The sequence below is a fragment of the Durio zibethinus genome, chromosome 12 (assembly GCF_047325235.1).
Source record: "Durio zibethinus cultivar Kanyao isolate XHJ-2024 chromosome 12, ASM4732523v1, whole genome shotgun sequence".
Lineage (NCBI taxonomy): Eukaryota > Viridiplantae > Streptophyta > Magnoliopsida > Malvales > Malvaceae > Durio > Durio zibethinus.
Window position 1 is genome coordinate 18799761 of NC_143173.1, and position 22318 is coordinate 18822078.

Below are 22318 nucleotides of genomic sequence, written 5' to 3' on the forward strand. Positions count from 1 at the left end.
TATTGTTAATCAAGATCACTCAATAGAGAATTGCCTTGTTTTGAAATACAAGGTTAGAGATTTCATCAAGGCAAGGTTAAAAAAGTTTGAAATGAAGAAAAATCCTTGTGTTGATGGAAACTTTTTGCTTGATCATGTTGGAGAAAATGTGAATACTACAATAGAAAAAAAGGGCATTTTGGGTTAAAAAGGAGCCTTAAATATGTTAAGACACTAATGGGAATAGTATTTGATGTGATAGTTAACGTAAAAATTATTCAGGTGAAGAATGTAAGATTGAAAATTGAAGGATTGAAAAATGGTTTAACATTGTTTTGTAAGTTTCATGGGAAAATTATGGGGCGCTCCATTCAATATTGTGAGGAGTTTCAAAACTAAGTGCAAGGCATAATTGATTCATGGGAGATTGAGTTCTTTGAGGAAATAGAAAAAGAACATAAAAAAAGAATATAATTTTTCCTAAATTTGTTTGAACCATTGATGGAAAAGAACTTGCTAATACCAACCCTTCCAAGAATCGTTCAAAGAAAAGTCTCAAGGATTTGGATCCAAATGAAAAATGCACTTACCATACGGAACCTTTAGGGCATGCAATTGAGAATTGAAATGTATTCAAAGATAAAGTTCAACCTTCAATCATTGTGGATACTGCAAAATTCAAAGAGCTTGTCGGTGGTCATGGTAATCAAGGGTGATAAGGCTAAGAATTAGTGTTCTTAAGGGCAACGTGCCAATGAAAGGCAATTTTCAATCTTAGTTTAAGCTTGTACATGTTTTCATCTTGAAAGCACTCTTAAGAATGTGAATGCTAGTTTGACTTGAATATTTGCATAACGTAAATGGGTTTTAAATTCAATCATTACTCATCAAATTATCTCATAAACATGTAAATGTTATTTTTGAATTTTTTTTAAAATTTTGGGATTCTTGAAAAAATAATAAGAAAATAAAAGATTAATTTTTTTGATTTGATTAGAATAAAACCTCACATAACTTGTGGCCAAAGTTGCAAAAATAATGAAATATTTTTTAAAAAAGAGAAAATAAAAAAAAAAGGTTTTTAAAAGGTAAAGAAAGTCTCGAAAAAATTGGTGATCATTATTAGAAATGAATATACCTCAATAAGCACCTTTTATTCAAACATTTGTGACCCAAATCACTTGGAAAGCCTTAATACTTGAGGGCACTAGTTTGAAATTCATGAACCTTGAAAGGATATGACCTTTATTGATGAACACTAAAATGGTCAATCTTTAAAAAAACTTTTTCTTAATTTCTTTGAAAGTCAAGCAAATACGACACTCTTTAAAGAATTTAGTTTTTGATAATTTAATATGTCAAGATAATGTTGGAGTTTTGAAAATGCCAAAACCACCTATTCTTCAATTGATTGAAAATACCTTAATCTTTTCTTAAAATCATCTTTATTTCACGTTTAGGGGCATATTAACCAAAAAGCATGATTACCTATTGCCCTAAATACAATCTAATTTGTTCCATATATTTTCTCAATCTACTAGACATAAAGTGCACAACCCAAGGCCATAATAAGCTTTTTCAACATAATTTCCATTGCCATATGAACTTTTTTAGCTTATCAAGATATGGATTCTTTTTGAGTTGTACCATTTGCATAGATTGATTATTTTATGAGTCATGAAAACATGAAAATAAGAAAGAAAATGATAAATGGTTACATCATGCATTCGATATATTCGAATGATCCAAAAAAAAAAAAAGAAAAAAAGAAAAATCCAAAAAACCCAAAATGACTAGAAACAAAAAAAAAAAAACCAAAAACCCTAAAAATGAAAAAAAATATTAAAATTTTTTTTAACCCAATTGTTTTAAAGAATTGCTTTTTGGCATAAGTAACTATATTTGAAATGACAAATGATCATTTTTCATCATCCTTTCACAAATATGAAATTATCCACTTGCTTACCTTTTGAGTCTAATGAATTATTTCTAAATGAATCTTGACCAAAAATTTTTTTCACTTTAAGGGCAAGCACAAAGAAAGATCTATTCAAAAATCTTACTAATGAAGTCATATTTTGAGGACAAAAGAAGAATGTTTTTTGTTGAAGGCAAACGTTAGATAAATTAAGTTTTAAAAATTTTGAACCCATTTCATCAAAAGTCGAAATCTGCAATAAAATATGTGAAAAAGATGCAAAAAAAGTGAAAACAAAAAAAAAGAAAAAAAAGGAAAAATGAGATGATAGGATGGTAAGATAGGAAAAATGAAAAGTCAAATATCCCAAAAGATTTCTTTCACATAATATGAAATGATCATCAATTTAGTCACCCTTAAACACATGTTTTAGGCTTTTTCATCCATTTTTTCAGACCCTCAAATCTTGGCTTATGTTATAAATTTTGAAAAGTTCATTTTGATTAAACGTGAATATGTGGAATAAAGAGTTTGTTCATTAAGGAATCACTATAACCAATGTGGTTTTGACCTTTTTTACTAAAATTATCCATTTTGAGTTAGCAGTTAATTTGGATGAAATTTGAATTCTTAAGTGCATGATAAGACAATACAAAAAAAAAAGAATAAAACTATAGGGTGAAAACCTGAAAGGGTTATCTAAAGTTGAAATGATAACCTATGAACAAGTTATTGCCAAAGTTGTAAAAAGAAAAAGAGAACATGATAAAATATCCAATGAACATATAAGACATTCGAAGGTCGATGTCGCTTAAAGCCTAAGCCCTTTTCTTTGTCTAAACAAGTAATCCAATTTTTGTGTATAAGAGATAATTTTGATATGTATCAAAATACCATGCCAAAAAACTTAAAAAGTGTTAGAATTGATTTTTCTTTGAAATGAACCTTTATAAAAAAAGGCTTGATTTTCAAGGAAAATATATTTTTGGAAAGTTTGTTGAATTGTGATTCTTTTGAAGCCTTCCTTGAGACATGTCAAAAAGAACTAAATTATCAACCACCCTATCCATAGATATTTCAAGTAGTGATTATAAATTTTTAAGAGACTCAAAAGTCACATGTTTGATAATGAAATTTGAATTATGTGGGGTAGTTTTTTTAGTTGTTTTGAAAATTTTAAGTGCCCAGTTGGGTATTTTTGTAAGAGATAAAAAAATTATTTTGGTGTGACAAAAAGATCACAAATAGTGAGAATTTTAAGACAAGTTTTGATTCAAGAAATAAAATGTCTTCCACTGAAGAATAAACATTTTTTTAAAAAAAGAACATTATTTAAAAACGAAAAGAAATATATCTCGAAAGAGGAAAATGAAGGAGAGAAAAATACATGTGAAACCATAAAAATTAGAATTCAAATTGATACGTGAACTTAAATTGTTTAAATTCAAATTGATTGATTGAGTCTCACTAAGATGCATCCAATGATTAGGGAACACGTTGGTCTGTATTCTTGGACTTTTTGAGCTTGAATTGATCATATGCATGTTGCATGTTAGATTTGAAAATGAAAGCAAAAAAGAAAGATAGATTGAGAGTCAAAATGAAAAAAAAAAGTCATAAAATCTTTGAGGAAATGAAAAGAAAAATTTTTTTGGAAAAAAGTTGAAAAAATGATTTGATGGAAAGTAGGGAATAAGCGAATTGAAAAGAAAATAGTTTTGAAAAAAAAAAAAGAGAGATTCTTACCACTTACAAGCATCTGCATCACGGAAAGAAAATTTATTAATTAAAAATTTTGCAAGGGGCATTTGCATCATGAAAAGAACATTTTCATTGGTTTGTGCATTTATACATATCATTTGTATAAAATATTACATTTGTATGATCATTTTGAGAATAGACATTTACATCATGGTGATGTTAATTAATTTTGTAAAAATTGAAAAAAAATTAACATTTAAAAAGATATTTAGTTTGTCATGAAAAAAAAAAGAGAAAAGAGTTTGGAAAAGTTAAATGGTATTGGAAAACAATAAAAGTGAGGAAAATTTTTTTTAAAAGGAGAAAATGTTGAGAATATTTTAGATTTTCAAGTTGAGATTTATTTAGATGAGATTTTTAAGTCCAATTTACCCATCACCATTATTTTGGGCTTAATTAAGTTGTGATCGGATGAGAGTTTTATGCCTATAGCGCATGTTGATAATTTAAGCCTATGATACCAATTAGAATTGTCAAGCCAAATCTAATTGGAATAAAGTTTTAAGTCCAGTTAAGTTGGTACAAGATAAGAATTTGAAGCCCAATCTAATTGGTATATATGAATGCAAAGCCCAGTTAAGTTGGTATGATATGAGAATTTCAAGCCTAATCTAGCTAGTATAAAAATTTTAAGCGTAGTTAAGTGGGCACAAAATAAAAATTTTAAACCAATCTAGTTGACGTATATGGAAGTCAAGCCTAGTTAAGTTGGCATAAGATGAGAATTTTAAGCCCAATCTAACTAGCACGTATGGATGTCAAGCCCATTTATGTAGGCATGAAATGAGATTTTTAAGCTTAATCTAGTTGGCATGTATGGATGCAAGCCCAGTTAAGTAGGCACAAAAAGAGATTTTTAAGCCTAATCTAGTGGACATGTATAAATTTCAAGCTCAATTAAGTTGGGATATCAATCTAACTGGCACAAAGGGTATCAAGCCTAGTTAAGTTGGCATGAGATTAGATTTTTAAGCTCAATCTAATTGGCATAAAGTTAAGCCTAGTTAAGTTGGTACATGATGAGATTTTTAAAGTTTCAAAACTTTTGTTAATGAAATACTTTTTTGAATGAGATTTTTAAAGTGTTAGAACCTTTGTTTATAAGGAGTTTTTTTTAAGATGAGATCTTTAAAAGTTTCAAAGTCTCAGTTTATGAGGAGCTTTCATTTAGATGAGATATTTAAAACAAAGAAACAAAAACAAAAGCCAAAAATAAAAAATAAAAAATGAAAGAAAAATGAAAAATATGTTTGAGTTGATGGGACTAGACAATATTATCATCTATATCTTTATCATATTCTTAATTTTTAGCAATATAAAAAAAAAAGACAGTTGTAGACATTTAATTTTGTCTAAGTTATTGAAAACATCCCCAACATAATAGAAAAACAAAAATTACAAAAATAAAGGTTATGTTGCCATGTAAGACAAACACTTGAGAAAAGGCATTAAACAACTAATTTCATGTCTCTAACCTCTCTTTATAGTCCTCTTTTTTGCACACCTCCATCTTGTTAAAAAAAATTTTTGAAACTAAAATGGGGAAAACTGAAATTGTAAGCAACATGAAATTTGACAAAAAATGGTTTTAAATACAAGATCATAACAAAAGGACCTAAAAAGCCATTGTGGTAGTTGAATTCAAGCCCTAAATTCTTGGTTAAGATTGAATCAGCCCTTATAAATCCCAGGCACCAAAATTTTGCTAAGGAGGCAATTTTTTACAAGCAAGAAAACTCTATCCAAAAACCTTTTGACCTATCTGCCTTAACCATCGCTAACCATTACCAACTGCCCATTGGCCACTGCCTTCACCTTTAGCTACCAACACCACTTTTACCTGCTACCGAACTAGACTACACCATCCACCAGTATCACTTTCACTACCATTACCAATATCCAACCATAAAACCACAAATATCAACCCTTAACTAGTCCCGAAACCCACCATTACCAAAGCTCTAACACTCGTCTCTTCTTAGCCTAACCCAAGACCCCCAAAAGCCATAACCATACACAAAAAACATCCAAACCATCACCAACACTATCACCTGCCAAAAACACACCTTAACATAGCCTCTAAACAAACTTAACACCACTAGAGCCTTTATCATTGATAACTTTCCACTATTATAGCCAACCTACAAAAAAATTCACTTGCTTGAGATCAACCCAAACCATTGAGTAGACTCAATATTACCAAAGCCTTTATCGTCGATAGCCTCCCACTATTATATCCCATAAAAAAATCCACTTTTTTCAAACCTACCTAAACTAAAACAAAAAAAAAATCCTCATCCCTAAAAAAGGAGCCACAAGAAAAAAAAAACCAAAAATCAATTAGAATAAAGAAGGGATGATTTTGGTTTTAAAGAGTTTAATGTTGTTTTAGGCCTTGATTTTCGAAAAAGATAAAGGGTTCAAGGTGGAGGTAAACATACTGAAAGAGGGTGGTGTTCGAAATGATGGGCTACAAGTTTTAAAAAGTTTTATGACGTGACTTTAGGTTCGAATCTGGGTTGTTCAAGGCTGTATTAGGCAAAACCAAGTTTGAAAACGAAAAAAAAAGGTAAAAAAAAATCTAGGGCTAAATTTTAGAGAGGAACTAGCACTGACAACTGACGGGTGATAGTAGAGGGCAACAATTGGTAAAGTGGTCCAACGCTGAATTTGGGTTACTATGGGGTTATCGATTATGTATTTTCTTCTATAGAGAGATCTCTTTCTTTTAGAGAAAGAATAATAAGAGGAAAATAAGTTTAAAAATTTTTTGGCTTTTTATAAAAAAGCCATAAAACATAGTGTTCGGGTTGATGAGGGTTTGCACGTTGACATGTGTCTGACACAATGACTTGCACTCAACCCATGACCTATTGTTGTTGACTTTGATCGTTGATTGTTTGACCAGTGTTAACCAGAACAGATTGTTCATTGATTAACATTCAATAACCATTTATCGATTAGTTTTTATTTTTTTTTTTTATTTTTTTCCTATTTATTCACTTTAATTAGTTATCTATTTATTTGTGCACTGACATATTTAAAATTTAAGTTTTTAAAAAAGGTAATTTGAAGGAATTTTGAAATTAATAAAAATAACAATAAGTAAAAATCTTTCCTATGATAGGATACTAAGAAAATTAAAGTAATGATTCCTTAAAAATCTTATGGTGAAAGTATTTTTCTAAAATGCCATCATATTTTGAGATATTTAAGAAAATATTCAATACAAAAAGTTTTTTATTTGCTTATTGTCTTTGTTTTAATTTAAAAAGAAAAAGAAAAAAAGGTTTTTCTAAAAGGAATAAAATGGTACTCAATAATGCATGAACATCTTAAGTTATCATTTGCATTTTATGTATACATATTAATTTGAATAATAAATACGAACCTTCAAAGATGAGATTTTAAGGAAATTTGAGTAGTGATTCTTAAAAAATTTCTAAGTAAAAAAATCTCTTTTGATATTACCAATGTATTAAAATATTTTAAAAGTTTTTAATCACAATAACAAGGTTCTAATTTTTCCAATAATGCAACAAAAAACAGGAAGACAAAATTTCCAATAATTTTATTTATAAAAAGAAGAGAAAATGAATGGAAAACAAAAATGTGACAATAAAAAGTGCTAAGGGAATTATTTTTAAATATCAAAATCAAGATCACTTTTTGTCAAGATTAAAGGAAATATGTGATTAATTAGTAACGTACAATGCTACTAATCATTTTTCATATGTAATCATATTCCCTGACATAGTTTTATTTTCGCAGACCAAAAAATTATTTTTTGATAAATCTTAATTAGTTTTTAGGATTTTATTAAAAAGGTAAATTTTTTTAGGCGATCAATGGCACATAATAAAAAAAGATTGATGACAACTCTTTATATTTTTAAAATCGTTTAATGGTCGAGTCTTCAAACAAACTCGTTCTGACAAACATCCATTGCAATAAGTGGATACCAAAAAAAAAAAAATTTCGAATCCGTCATTTAATATAACATGATTTTATAAAACATACATCCATCTATCTATATTTTTAATTTGTTGCCATTCTTGGAATCATGGTCGTGGCATGCATTAGATCTTGAAAATTTTTTGGCATGAGAGGCGTGATAAATATTAATTTGGAGCATGCCAAACACACTATAAAACTTGTTGACCTATGGTAAAACAAATGCATAAAGTTTAACAATTGTGAACAAGTCAAAAAGAATCTCAGATCACTTCCTATAATTTAATTGACTCTTATGTATTTGAAAATATGCATATGCTATTGCTAGAATATATACGGTACCTAATGGAAAAAAAAATTTTCTTTTTCCTTTTTCATTGATAGAAAATAGAAGAACCAATCCCCATAAATCCATTTAAACTATCTAGAGTTTAGACTGATGCATTAGAAAAGAAAACATATGCATTCTGTTTTTATGATAGAATAAAATGAAATAATGTTACTTTACGTATACAGTAGGCCGTAAATGAAAATTGAATTAAACCCTAAGTGCTCCTATCCAAATAATGAACAAAGTAAATAAGGAAAAATGGAGAAGAGAATATTTGGTTACCATATTAAAGGTGAAGGCATAATAAGATAGAGAAAAAAAAATTATGAATAGTGAGAAAAGCAAAAAACATAGATCACATAGAAATAGAATGCAAGGATAACACATACGAAACAAGAAAGCAAAAGGGAAATGCAAATGGAACGTACCAATAAGACGTAGACATCCCCAAGTAAATTGGCATTGCCCAAAGAACAAAACTACATGAATATCGAACAACGTCTTTTAGAAGCAACACTAAAAACTATGATAATGGCTTTTATGATAAGCATTACTAAACGCTATAATCACTTCTATTATTAAAAAAAAAAGCAAAAAATCAAGCTTAATTAGCATCACTTGTTTATATGTTACAATAAATGTTGTGAAAGCTTGCAAGGACATTGGTAGCAAAAGTCAAGCTACCACGTCTTCTATACGTTAAAATAAAATTTGAAATCACTTCTATGATAAGAAGAAGCAATAAAAACCATTTTAATTTCATCAAACGGATTGACATTTTAACAATCCAAATCATTAATCCACTATGTGCTAAGGAAATTCACGCAAAAACAATCCACCATCCAATCCCTTTCACCGGACACCTATGTCAATCTTTTTGTTCAAAATAAAGCACATGAAAGGTGGATTACTTGAAATCCTAAAAGAGATGAACTCCTCTTTATTATAGAAATATAATAAAGAATTAGTATTAAATATTGTTTTAATTTTAATTTTAAAATATTTTAAAAATATTTTAATAATAAATAAAAACTAAAAGGGCAAATTGAATTTCACTAGTCCAGAGCTCTAAAGTAAGAAAACTTAGATAAAGATCGTCATGGGTATTGCAACCAACCAAGTTTGTACTACTTGAGAGTATAAAAAAAAAAAACTAAATGATTACTATGATCATAACTCTACATAATAAAACAATAAATTAATATATTCAAATATTTAACTCAATAAGTGATCCATAATTTCTGGATTTGAATCCTTTTTCTCAAACAATAACAAAAAAAAAACCATCAAATAGGTTGGTGAAAGATCATTTACACAATTGAAAAGTGAACATGTGATGTTCAAAAAATTAAAATGAAATTACATATATAATAATCTTACAGAGTTACGATTTCGTTGGATGCAATTATTCACAATAAATAAATGGCCATTACTTTGATGTTTATTACTTTAGAGTGTTTTATAAATAGTGAGATAAAATAATATTATTAGTAAACTTATTTTATCAATGGTTTTATAAGTAGAAGATTGAAGTATGTTTTCACCAAAAGAAAGAAAAGAGAGAGAATAAAAAATAAAATATAAACAATATAATTTTGGAACGTAAAAAAAAAAAGTAAAAGAAAAAAAAAGCTAAAAATTTCAACATAAATAATACTGGTAATGCTGAGCAGCTGTTAAATAATAAACGGAAAGAAAAATAAAACGAGAACGGAAAAGCGAGCGGTTTGGGCGTAATTCGAAGGTTGGCGATGGTCCAGGACACAACCGCCTCACCAATGATTCTTCTATAAAATTCGACCCTTTCAACCTTCGTTGCTTCGTACCCAACGCCCAACAAAATCTTCTCCTCCATCTTTCTCTGTTTTAATTTCCAAAGCCAAAGACATGTCTCGGGTATATATTTTTTTCTACTTTCAATTCCAATTTTTCACCAATTATATTTTCTTTTCGTTTCTTTTGGTTGAACGTTCAGAAATTTGTATTTGGTTTTTTACATATGTTTGGAGAATTTTATGGGTGAGGTTTTATTCATGTTTTCAGTTTTCTGTATCTGGGTCGTGTTTATCTGATTTTTGGATTGAATACTTTGGATGAAAGACTTTCACTTTGCTAGGATTCAATTCCAAGTTCTAATCATTATATCAAATTTTGATTGATTTGGTATTTGGTTCAAAGTTAAAGGAAGAAATGGTTGACAAAAAGAAAAAAAAAAGGATAGAATTTGACTGATATTGGTATTAAGATTTAAATGCTATGGTTTACTTGGTCGGGAAAATTGACATAGGTAGATTTCGTTTTGCAGTTTTAGCCTTAAAATTGATTGTTGATTTTTTTAAATATTTAATTGAAAATTTCAGGAAAGTTGATAATTTATCATGATAAGCAGGTAGGACACAAAAATGTTCAATGTATGACAGCTAACACATATGGTTTTAGTATGTTGGTCCATGTTCAGGAGTCTCTAAATGGTGGTAATCTAGATTATCCGGTAGCTTTGTTCCATGAATTCGGGCTTCGTTTCGGTTTTTTTCATCTGAGTTGACCTTATATTGATATCTAAGTGATGCCTTTTTAGAATTTGCTAGAGGTTGTGGGAAAGTAATTTTTCATGCCTTCTGCTGGAGCTGCTAGTACTGCTGCGGCTGTTGGAGGCTCTGCTGGTACTGCCACTGCTGCTCCCGCTGTTGCTGATGCTGCTCCCAAGGAGGAGGAGAAAATAGAAGAACAATCAGACGATGACATGTGCTTCAGTCTGTTTAATTGAGGATCTAATTAGGAATTTTATTGACCTTTAATTGTTATTTTCAAGACTAAAAGCCAGACTTAATTAGTTTTCCCTGTATCATTTAATATAGTATAGGATCAACGTTGGCTATATGTTAAACATATTGCCAATACATTTAATTTCCTTTCAGATATGGATGTAAGTTTAATTTTCTGTGTTTCTTCCTGATTCATCATTTTTTTATGGTTTTATATGTATGCATTTGGCTGTTATGAAAATTTTTAAGTTCTAATCTAGGGATCACAAGCCTAGAGCTGCAAAATTTCTTGACATATCCTATTGAGGTAAAACCCTTCACTTTCTAGTTCTAGAATTATATCAGCATATGAAAAGCCTAACAAATCGATGATTAATTTTCAAACACACCTTCAGTTTCCCAATTGTATCTGCTCAACTTCGGCTCCTGAACTTGAATTGTTTGAGGCATGGATACATGAATTATCAAGTCTATTCGTGGCTTAAGAATCCAGATAAAGGGAACTCTAAATTTCAGTATATAACCTTAGTCTCTAGAGAGGGATAGTGATAGTTTTCAATCAAGAAATAAAATCAAATTAGCAAGACAACAGCAATGAGTCCAAAGCTATCTGTTATTGAGAACCAAGTGACTTATTCAAAACAATATTATTGTTGGCTTGCCTTAGACACACCACAAACTGAAAACGGAAAGCAGATTTAACGTTCAAACAGACGACAGTCTGACAAGGAAACTGAAAAGTTTTCACTAACTATTTTTTAGGGTCACTTGGATGGTACTGTCCGTTGCATAGAACGGCTTTTATGGACCATTTGTTTCATGAGAGACAATTCTGCTTTCCAGCTGCAATCTCAAAAAAATCCAAGAGTAAGTAAAAATAACTAAAACTATAAAGTTAAAGAACCATGAAAGCTACAAAGAGTATAACTGCAAGATTTTCAGGTACAATTGATGAATCAGTTACTTTATTTTTTCCTACTTGGCCATTTAGGCCAGCAATTCAAGTGAATGTGGCGAAAGAAGAGCAAAAGATTACTTCCTATAGTTGAACCAAAAAATTTAAAGCAACATCTTTCAGAAAATAGTACTGTTTCAACATGCTGTGTATCTTTTAAGTTAGGACGTCATCATGCTATGTCTGCATTTCTCTACATGTCTATGTCAGCAAAACACTTATGCTCCGGTTTTTTTTTTTGGCCACACAACACTTATACTCCATTTAGTAAGAAGGAAAAAAGAGGTAAGAAAGAAAAAAAACTCTAATCTAATGGTTGAGCTACAAAATAGAACATGTCCTTATGTAGCTCAACCACTAAATTAGAAAATTTCCTTCCTCACCATTTTCTTTCCTTCCAATCAAACAGAGTGTTAAACTACCATACATTGAAAATCAGTATATTGAAAATCAGGGGAGAAGAGATCAGGATAAGAAGTGATAAGGTGATACTTTTCAATTGACAAATTAAACTGGAGATTTAATGGTGCCTAACAAGACTAAGGCATGAAGTCACAGGCAGATAAGCAGCTCAAGGATAACCAAAAGTGCTAGGAAGTACGTGCGGTGCTTGATATATCTTCCTATGAGATCTAGCCCCAGAATTTGGTGATCACCACATCAGACAGAGAGAAAGAGAGAGCTTGAAAAACAGCAACTAGAACTACTCCATAAAATGAAACAAGAAACCATTAAGTGCTATTAATTCGGTGTCCTTATGAGAAATAAGAACAAACTCTTCCAAAATGATCATCAGCAACATGAACAGAGAAGATAATAACAGAAAGGGAAACAATATATATATATATATACACACATATATATGTATACACATGTATACATATATTAGTCAACATAAACTATATATCCATTTCTTTATACTATCTTGCAAACTATATATTGAAAAATCACATAACTTAAAAACCCCACACTACCTGAACAAGAGTGTCCATTTTCTCTTGCAGAAGCAAGAATTCTTGTCTTGCTGCATTCAATGCTGTGACACAGCTGAAATAGAAAGACAAGTTTCCCATTAACGTACAAGGTCATAGCAATAACAGCATGTATAACAAACTGTTATCCTGCTACAAATAGTTCACTTCTATTCTCCAAATTATGTTTAAACTCATATTAACATATGGCAATGAAGAAATGGATAAGCACGAGTGATCAACCATTGATAGTTGCATCAAGTCCATTACTAATATCTCATATATTGGTAAAAGAACTTGGACGTTATGATATAGCAAATAAGAGACAAGTTACAGATGACATACCAAATCCCTCCCTTAAGATTGATCACCTAGATTTATGATTAAAAAAACAAAAGCATGGGCAGCACTGTCTTCCCCACTGATCCAACGTGCAGTATAGAAAATTTTAACCATCTATGGAATTTTATTTGATGTAAAAGTTCCAGTTAAGGATTTTTCTAATTCTGTTACTCTTTAAGCTATCATTACTTGAATACCTCAGTATTCAGAAAGGAGAGCTTGTAAAAGAGGAACCAACTAGAGATAGATGAGAACTCTAATGAAGCAATTACTGATAAAACCAAAAGTAAATGGAACTATTGTGACTTAAAAGGAGAAGGATATAGTACTATCTTTAGATTCTTAAACCAACCACTAATTAAGGTATAATCAAAACGCAGGATTTAGTTGCTAAGATAAATGGATGGCCAGTTATCCACTGTGATATAAACCACTGCATACTGCTCTTGATTTGTGCAGCTCGATATATAGCTGGATGAGCTCTAGTTAGAAGGATGAGATAATGAAGTGCCTATTCAGGTAAATTACTGATTACTAGAAATGAATATCCAACTATTTTAAGTTATCTCATACAACGACCCATAAATATATATGAGTAAGCCTGCCATTGCTAAAATGTAGCTTCCCTGATCTAATTCATCAGCAGCTGAAATCACTGACACTAGACACATCAATTCGGAGCTGACCTTAGTGAATTCAAGAAAAGAGAGTACAGTTCAAGCAATATGTTAAAATATGAACATCTAACTATAAAAATGCAACTGGCATTTATTTTTAGTAGCCACCAACAAATATTTTCCACAATGGCACAACAATACGGTCTATTAAGAACAAAGAGGCTATGATCTATGCAATCAAAGAGTCTTTTTGCCTCCAAAGGTTTTCCAGCCAATCCACATTTCATTCCTTCCCAAAAATACCATAGAGTGCCTCTTTGTGATGAAGAGCAAAATATGCTTTGGTATAGAGAATTCGGACATTATTCAGATACATTTATCCAATATTAATTAAGAAAGCAAATTATTAGATCAAAAGGTACCTTCCTTTTATAGCATGGCAAGATATTGATCAATGGAAAACCAAAAGTTTCTAACCTTTCTTTAGATGATCTATCCTCAATAGCTCGCCGAAGTTCACCAAAGGCAAGAGCCATACGACAAGCTCCAATACTGGAAGACCGAATAGAGTAAAGTCTTTTAGATAAATGCACCAATCACCATGATGATGTATAATGAGACATTACCAGAGATTGTTGCTGAAAAATGAAACCTAAAGTAGGATGATTACTCTTGAAACTAACAAAATTGCGTGGTTATTGTTTTGAAACCACAAATTAAGTAAAACTGAAGGTTATATCCAACTGTTTATTCAAGAAAGTTTGTTACTTCTCCAAGAAATGATTATCTAGAATGAACAAAGAAAATACAAGTTCATTTTAATGAACCAAAGCTCAAACTGATAGCAATCTAGTCTGGTGACGCAAGTATGCAAGAGATATGGAAAGATCATAAATACGTGTTTGTATATCAACTGTAAATATTCCTGACAATATTTGTAAATTAGAACTACGATTGCAAAAGATTTGGAGATAAACCATAACAGTTTTATTTAATGCGCAAAGCACAGAATCATCACATGTTAACTCCCAATTGTTTGCTAGAATGCCACGTGCAACGAATATATAGTTTGATCATCAAAAAGATACTTAAAAGCCATATTCATGTTTAGATTCTGTATTTATTCAAACCAAATAAATATTCCAAAATCTTGTTCTCCGACCAGTGCATGGCAAAATGAGAAACCTATATCATACCATGATGCGCTCCCTTTTATCTTAATACACAATTCATCCAGTTCGTGATAATCCAGAACATTTTCATCCCTGCAAGACAAGATAAAGCACAAATCAAATCTGTCTGCAGTGAACAAAAGATGGTGAAAAATACCCACACAAATGCAGCCATAAATCTCAAGAAAACAACATACAAAGCAACAGTCAACTCTCCCAAGGTTGCTGTGGAGTCACGGCAAAACGTAGGGAGCAATGAAGCAAAGAATAAAGGACCATTTCTTTCCTTCATAGAGTGAACCATAGCAAAACGATGGTCTACTAACCCCTGCAAGAAATAGGATTAAAAATAAATAAAATCACAAAGATCAGAAATTTCTTATTCATTGTTGCAGCCAAAGCTAACAACAACCTAATCAAGTTCAAGTATATAAATTGAATTCAAAAACCAAGATTCCTCAAGAGGATGTCAAATCATTTTTGTGATTACTACAGGCAATCAAATTAAAGTTGTTTTAAAATTATATGTATTTCTATAGAAATAGTTTTTCTTTATTTTTTGGGAATTAAAAAATGAAATTGGTTCTTTTAATTTCATTGCTTTTCTATCAGAATTAACCAAAGAAAGGCTAATCTCAAATATATGCCAAAATGTGTAAGTTAAAATATTGAAACATGATTGAAGTCACATAAATCAAACAATCCCAGCAATCTTGTACATGTTTTAGAAGAATCAATCAACACCAACACTATGGAAGAAGAATCCTCATGAAATAGACACAGAAATCAAATGTAATTCGCGTGGAATTTGTTGTCATATTCCTTAAAATACGTATACAAAATCAGAGGAAACAAAAGTACAGGCAGGGAAGGAGGGTGGGAGGTTACTTCTTCTTCCATGGAACGGATAATATCAAGAAGCTGCCTGTTGAAAGCCTCCCTACCAGAATCAGCCATTGATGGGAAAAAACTAAAACAACCCAACCGAGAGAGAGGTCTGAGGAAGAGAAACTGGCAATCTTTGTTGGGAATTTAGTAAGTGTAGTGACAGAGAAAGGAGTGAGTATAGGTATATAAAGGAAGTTTCAAAGGCAAGTAATTGATTGTGGAGGTTTGCATGTAAATGTGAAAGATAAAGACAGAGTAGCCCCATTGATTCTATCTGGTTTGTCTGTCTTGTACTGAAATTGCAAATGAAACGGCTCTCACTCTTTATTGTCTGTGGTCAAGTGGCGAACTGGCGTTTCAGTTGCGTTCATTGGCAATACGGAAATGGAAGCATGATATATATTTGTATTTTGTGGGAAGAGAGGGTGATGCTTTAAAAATAGAGAATTCATGGAAATTCTATACGCAGCCGTGTTTTTCTCTTCACAAGCAAAACAATTTTATTTTTGTATGACATAATAAATACTCTTAAAATAAAAAGACTTAATTAACTTTATCGAAAATTTTAACTTTTCAATTCTTTCAGATAATTATTTAATATCTTAAAATTTTATTACATTTTTTAAAGTACTAATTTATAACTTAATATTAAACTTATCCCCAAGCTCAATTTTCAGCCAGATGGGATAGGACAATAAGACTAATTTGAAGGGTAATTTTGAAAGTAAAATAGCCTCCTTCAGTTACACTACTCAGCTTGATATGTGTTCTTATACATTGAAAAAAAAAATAAAAAAAAACTTTAGAAGTTTGCTTAGGGAAAAGGGAGACGTAAAAAGGGAGAAGGGAGAAGAGAGAAGAGAGAAGGGAGATCGAGGCAAAAACCTGCTGCGGCGAGACTGGGTTCAAAAGATCACTCTTAATCTGGGTGGTGGGTAGCTAGACTTGGTGCATGCATCCCAATCGATCTGGGTTCTTACGCCAGTCTATTGAGCTGATTTGGTTTTCAGTGCTGATTTTCATCAAGATCGAGACGTTACCTGTTATTTTGTTGTGATTTCATTGTATGAGGTTCTCTGTTAAAGTTGTATCAGTTGATTAGGGGTTCTAGCTTTATTTTTAACAAGTCTGGTTTCCTTTTTGGGGGATTACTTAGTTTTTGGAGGATTTCATTGTTAGGGCTCCTCTGTTTTGGGTGTTTTTTGGACTACTTTGAGATTTTATCTCTCAATGAATAAACTTACTTGGCTTAGAAAAAAAAAAAAGGCTCTATCTTATCATTGTCTTTAAAAATATGTTTTTTTTTTTTCTTTAAGGTTAACCGGTGAAAAATTCATGTATATATATATATATATATATATATATATATATATATTATTTTTATAGGTTTCTTTTAGTTGTGTATTTGCGAAGCCAGAGGTTTAGGTGTTCACTTTGGTCATTACCAAAGATTCTTCATTAATCTGAAATTTCGAAAAAAGAAAACGAAAAGAGAGAACAAATCAATTATCTTATAATATCTCACCTAATCCATTAATTAATTAATATATAAGGATTTACTTTGTTCTTAAGATTGTGTATACAATTGCGATGTACAAACTGGAAACAAAAAGCATATTCATGATTCGTGTTTTGATTGCTCTTATGGGTTCCATGAATACACGAGCAAGTGGAATACTATCGTGGGGTATGGTTTGTGTTTGATTATAGATGTTTTTGGTTGTGGATATGCACATATGTACAATAGGTGCATTTATTTAAGGATGTAAGATTTTGTTTGGTTACTAATTTTTGACGATTAATATTTTAATGTCTTTGTTTTTTGTATTATTCTTTTTATTGATATTTTCTAAAAGGAATTGAATTTGGATTCTTGGATGCATGATTTTGCTGTCTTTTTCATATAAATACATGAATATGGAATTGATGAGATTTGCTAATAACAAAACTATTAATGGAACTACTTTGGTCAAAGAAATTTTTTTATTTTTTTTTAATTAAGTTATTGTCGACAGATTTTTTAATAATAAAATTTTACTTTTTTAATTTTTTTTAAATCAAAGAGGTAATTTTTTTAAGATCTCTTTTGCATTTCAAATCTTGTTTTTTATTTTTCTCTAATTTCAACAAGTATTATTTTTATTTATAAGTTTGATTCAAGCACTCTTTTACTTTTTGCAAGGTTTGGCTATCACATTTTTTTATTATTTATAAGTTTCTTTTTCATGCAACCTTTATTTACAAACAATTCGGCAATCACTCTTTCTTGTTTTTAAGTCTTCAATTTTTTTTTTTTTAAGATTTTTTTTTGACTTTTGTCTCTAACTTACCCAATGACAATTGATTAAATGAGTATAAGCTTACACATTGCTTTTAATTTTTTTATTTTATTTTATTTTGTAATCAACCTTAATTTTTTATTTATTTAAATATAAAATTTTAACCTTTTATCTTTGGTAATTGTGGATAACCCAATATTTTATTTTATAATTCTTGAGGGGACAACACTAGAATACTGCACTTTATTCTATAATTCTTGAGGGGACAACATTTTATTTTGAGTTCGATTGAATTTTATATTTTATTTTCAAATTCGACTTGTAAATTAATTGAGTCACTTAAACTCAAGTAAATAAATTTGATAAAATTAAAATATTAACATTGAATAATATATTTTTGTTAATTATTTATATATAGATATATTAAAAAAATAAAAAAAATTAAATTATATTCGATTAAACTTGTTAACTTTTCAAATATAATATTAAACTACTCTAATTCAGCTCAATTCATGACTAAAATAGTTTGACCTCGGTATGACAATGAACAAAGCAAGCTTGAATTTCTTTCGAATTGATATCCAATAACTTATGAGTAGTTTAATTCATTTATACCATTAAATAGGTGAAAGGTAATAAGTTTAGCGGCAGTTTAGTTTTATAGTTATTTTGAAAAATAAATAATTATTTATTTTCTTTTAATTAGAAAATGCATAAATTTTAAAACAAAAATCCAAGAAAGTTTTTTATGAATATTGAAAAATATAATTTTATTTTCTTTTCAAAGTATAAGCCATAGTAAAAATGTGTACACCAATATTTAGCTCAATAATTAATATAAGTATAATTTAAAGTCATAAATTCGAAATTCTCTTTTCTAGATCAAATCATAGCAACAATATTTTTATTTTTATCAATTTATCTATTTTTATTACTATACAATATTAAACGATAACTGAATATTTTACCTAAAAAATTAAGAGAGAAATAATTAAATCTATTTGTTGTTAGATTTATATATATATTTTTTTGTTAAGCCAAAATTTATTAATGTAACTCAAAGGCTACAAAGCTAGTCATAACTAGCAAAGAAAAGATCCATAAGTCCAGTACAACCCACATGAAGCATCGAAGAGAATCTGAATGTGAGCATTAGAACAAAGAACCTAACATCAAGGTACTACACCAAAGAACAATTACACCTAACACTTCATGATATGAACGCCTATGATAAAACCAACCCTATTATGGTTATGTAAAGTACTCCATAGAATCATTCGTAAAAAAGAGAGGTTACTGATATGCTTCATGCTAATAGCAAAATGCAAACAACAAAAAGCGAACAGCTATCGAAGTTATGAAAATTAGTGATAAAGCCCCAATACCAAAGTGTAGACCATATTCTTCTTGCAACACCCATAAAACATTAGTTGTTATCATTTGTCATTCAGATCCCTTCGTTCTATTTCCAACAATTTCTCAATAATGATTTCTTCGTCACCTGCAAAGGAAAACGCAAGACCTTTTCCAATCTCTCAAGTTTTGATAGCCTCCTCTCTATGCACAGAATTTCTCCTTTGAATAACATTATCTGAAATGCAATTATCACTTTCTAAAATCACAGAAGTAGCATGAATACAAACTGTAGTCTTTCAATAAGCCTTATTTCATACTTTTTTTCTTAAATTTTTTAAAATCTCAATTTTTTCCTACAAGAGTAATCTAAATCATCTTCAACAACTTCACAAATAATATCATTCTCATCAAATTTCTTATTAAACTCACTCACATCATTTTCAAAACATTCCTCATCTTTCTCTTCTTCAACTTCCTTATCTAAGCTTACAGACATAGAACTCAAACTATCTTCCAATGGCTCACTCTCCGCATGTACCCCCTTGCCAATTCCATATCCAATCATTTCTAAACAAGCACCATTGTTAGTAGGTTCACTCGATACTACACTAGAATTGGGAACCACACCAGAACCACCAGAATTACTTTTGAGAGAATAAAAACATGCCTAGACTTCCATCATTCAAAGGAGAAGGACAAGCTTTCTTTGCTCAATTCCTTGGACTGAACAGAAATATGCACCTCTAATATAGGACTCTGATGAGACGTTCTATTTCCATCAATTTCTCAATAATTATTTCTTTGTCACCTACAAAGGAAAACCCAAGACTTTTTCCAATCTGTTAAGTTTTGATAGCCTCCTCTTTCTATGCACAGAATTTCTCCTTCGAATGACATTATCTGAAATGCAATTATCACTTTCGAAAATCATAGAAGGAGCATGAATACAAATTGTAGTCTTTGAATGAGCCTTCTTTCTACTCCATTTGTATTTCATACGTTTTTTCCTTAAATTTTTAAAATCTCAATTTTTCCTACAAGAGTAATCTAAAGCATCTTCAACAACTTCACAAATAATATCATTCTCGTCAAATTTCTAAGTAAAGACACTCACATTGTTTTCAAAACATTCCTCTTATTTCTCTTCTTTGACTTCTGCATCTAGGCTCACAGACTTAGAACTCAAATTATCTTCCAATGCCCGACTCTCCACAAGTACCCCCTTGCTAATGCCATATCCAACCATTTATAAACAACCACCATTGATACTAGGTTTACTCAATACTACATTAGAATTAGCAATCAAACCAGAACCACTAGACTATCTTTCGAGAGAATAACTACTTACGTGGACTTCCATCATTCAAAGGAGAAGGACAAGCTTGTGCTGGTTCATTGCAAAACTCGTTGGACTGAACAGAAATATGCACCTCTACTATAGGACTCTGATAAGACTATTCCTTCTCACAATTTTCCATATTATCGCTTTTAGTATCTCATCAAAATTAATCTTGATAAATAAAGAGCCGTTATCCAAAGACACTTCTATATGATCAAACAAAATCCATGCGGAACAGAAACTAAATTCTTATTAGCTTTTTCCCCATTAACCGTGCATGAAAGATCCTTTTTCTCTAACCTAGACTCTAACAAGTTTTATAGGTGTCTAAGGCATTTTCTTTTCCTGACCATCCACCTTTTACCACCTTCACATAAGATTTACAATTATTATGAGGAACCTTAAACTTACTACTAGAACCTTTAGGCTTAGGCGACGTTACATGTTGAACTCCGGATGATCTCTTAGCTTTGAAGAACCTAAGTTTAAAACTACCAATCCAAATAAAATCCAAAGATGCTCGTAAGCTTTCAACGTCATACACATTCCCAAAGTTGATAAAACCATATCTTTGACCCCAAACATTTCTCTTAGCAGGAATGTACACATTAGCAATATCACCATAGCACTTGAACAATTCCAAAAAATTTTTCTACATACCATAATTCAGGAAAATTAGTAAAATGAAACACGGTTGCTGTACCTTCACCTTGGGAACTTGCATTAGATTGATGCTGGTGCAGCCCGATCTCTCTGAAAAGTAAGATGTTGTCGATGAGTTCCATAAGAAGGGGGGTTCTCCTTAATTCCCCCTAGAAAATTTCTTCGAATTAACCTCAGTTTACCCAAGCACGACTCCTGGACATATAATTTGAAATCGCTAGCAACTAAGCAATATTAAACCTTCGAAAAAACATTTCATAACAATGGAGGGAAACTTATTTAGTTTGACCGGTTTGGAGGTGTTCGAACTTTTTTTTTTCTTAAGAGGGAAAGAGGGAAGTGTCCCGGATAAAAAGAAAGGGGGCTAACGGATTATGGCTTTGACTTAGTCCGAAAGGAATTCCTTTTTGGTATTATACAAGGACGGTAGGAGAAAGATGATTTGGTCTTGAAACTGATTTAAGGTCGAGAAGCTAGAAAGACCATGAAGAGAAAGTACTGAGCTCTTGTATCAAAAAGTGGTGTATGAATGGAGATGAAACAGGGGTATGGCAGTGATGGTGTTTCAATTAGGAATTTTATCAAATACGTGGTAGTTGGTAGGCTGGGAATGCTAATTATGGGATCAACGCTGGCAATGATAGGTTTTGGCTGTTTAAACATTAGAAAGATTGATTACATAAATGATATCTCAAGATTTCAGTAATAATTTTTTGAGCATCTATACAAAAAAAGTGTACAATGTAATATTATTGGTTAATTTTGACGTCTTCAATGAACTAATTTTACTGATTCCTATAACTAATTTAGTTTACATAATAAGAGATGCATACATAGGCGGCAATTGAGCGAGTGGGGTTATATCCCTTTTAAGTTATTTTATGTGATTGAAAAATCAAATCATTTTGAATTTGAACAGCTTTCTATTCAAGTCATTTTGGATATAGATGATTCAAGTTAGAAATGTCAATTGTAAAATTTTTAATAGCTTTATATTGAACTCATTTTAATTTTTAAAATCGGATCAG

The 22318-nt window shown here is 30.5% G+C and overlaps 1 protein-coding gene and 1 long non-coding RNA gene across 4 annotated transcripts; one reads left to right on the forward strand and one right to left on the reverse strand.

The window, feature by feature from the left end:
• The first annotated feature begins 9222 nt into the window (after window positions 1–9222).
• On the forward strand, window positions 9223–10890 carry LOC149515839 (uncharacterized). Its single transcript, XR_016326054.1, has 2 exons — window positions 9223–9839; window positions 10522–10890. It is a non-coding gene; the product is annotated as an uncharacterized LOC149515839 (long non-coding RNA).
• Window positions 10891–11303: 413 nt separating this feature from the next.
• On the reverse strand, window positions 11304–21935 carry LOC149515840 (histidine-containing phosphotransfer protein 1-like). Of its 3 annotated transcripts, none has more exons than XM_089740952.1 (6): window positions 21331–21935; window positions 14963–15093; window positions 14790–14858; window positions 14071–14145; window positions 12638–12710; window positions 11304–11551 (listed from the first exon to the last, which is right to left on the reverse strand). In XM_089740952.1, the coding sequence occupies exons 1-6, from the start codon at window positions 21349–21351 to the stop codon at window positions 11510–11512; spliced, it is 411 nt and encodes a 136-aa protein (XP_089597078.1). In that variant the 5' UTR covers window positions 21352–21935; the 3' UTR covers window positions 11304–11509. The 3 variants fall into 3 exon arrangements, with proteins under 3 accessions (XP_089597078.1, XP_089597076.1, XP_089597077.1); XM_089740950.1 differs by lacking the exon at window positions 21331–21935 and adding an exon at window positions 15654–16206; XM_089740951.1 differs by lacking the exons at window positions 12638–12710; window positions 21331–21935 and adding an exon at window positions 15654–16265.
• Between the last annotated feature and the right edge of the window lie 383 nt (window positions 21936–22318).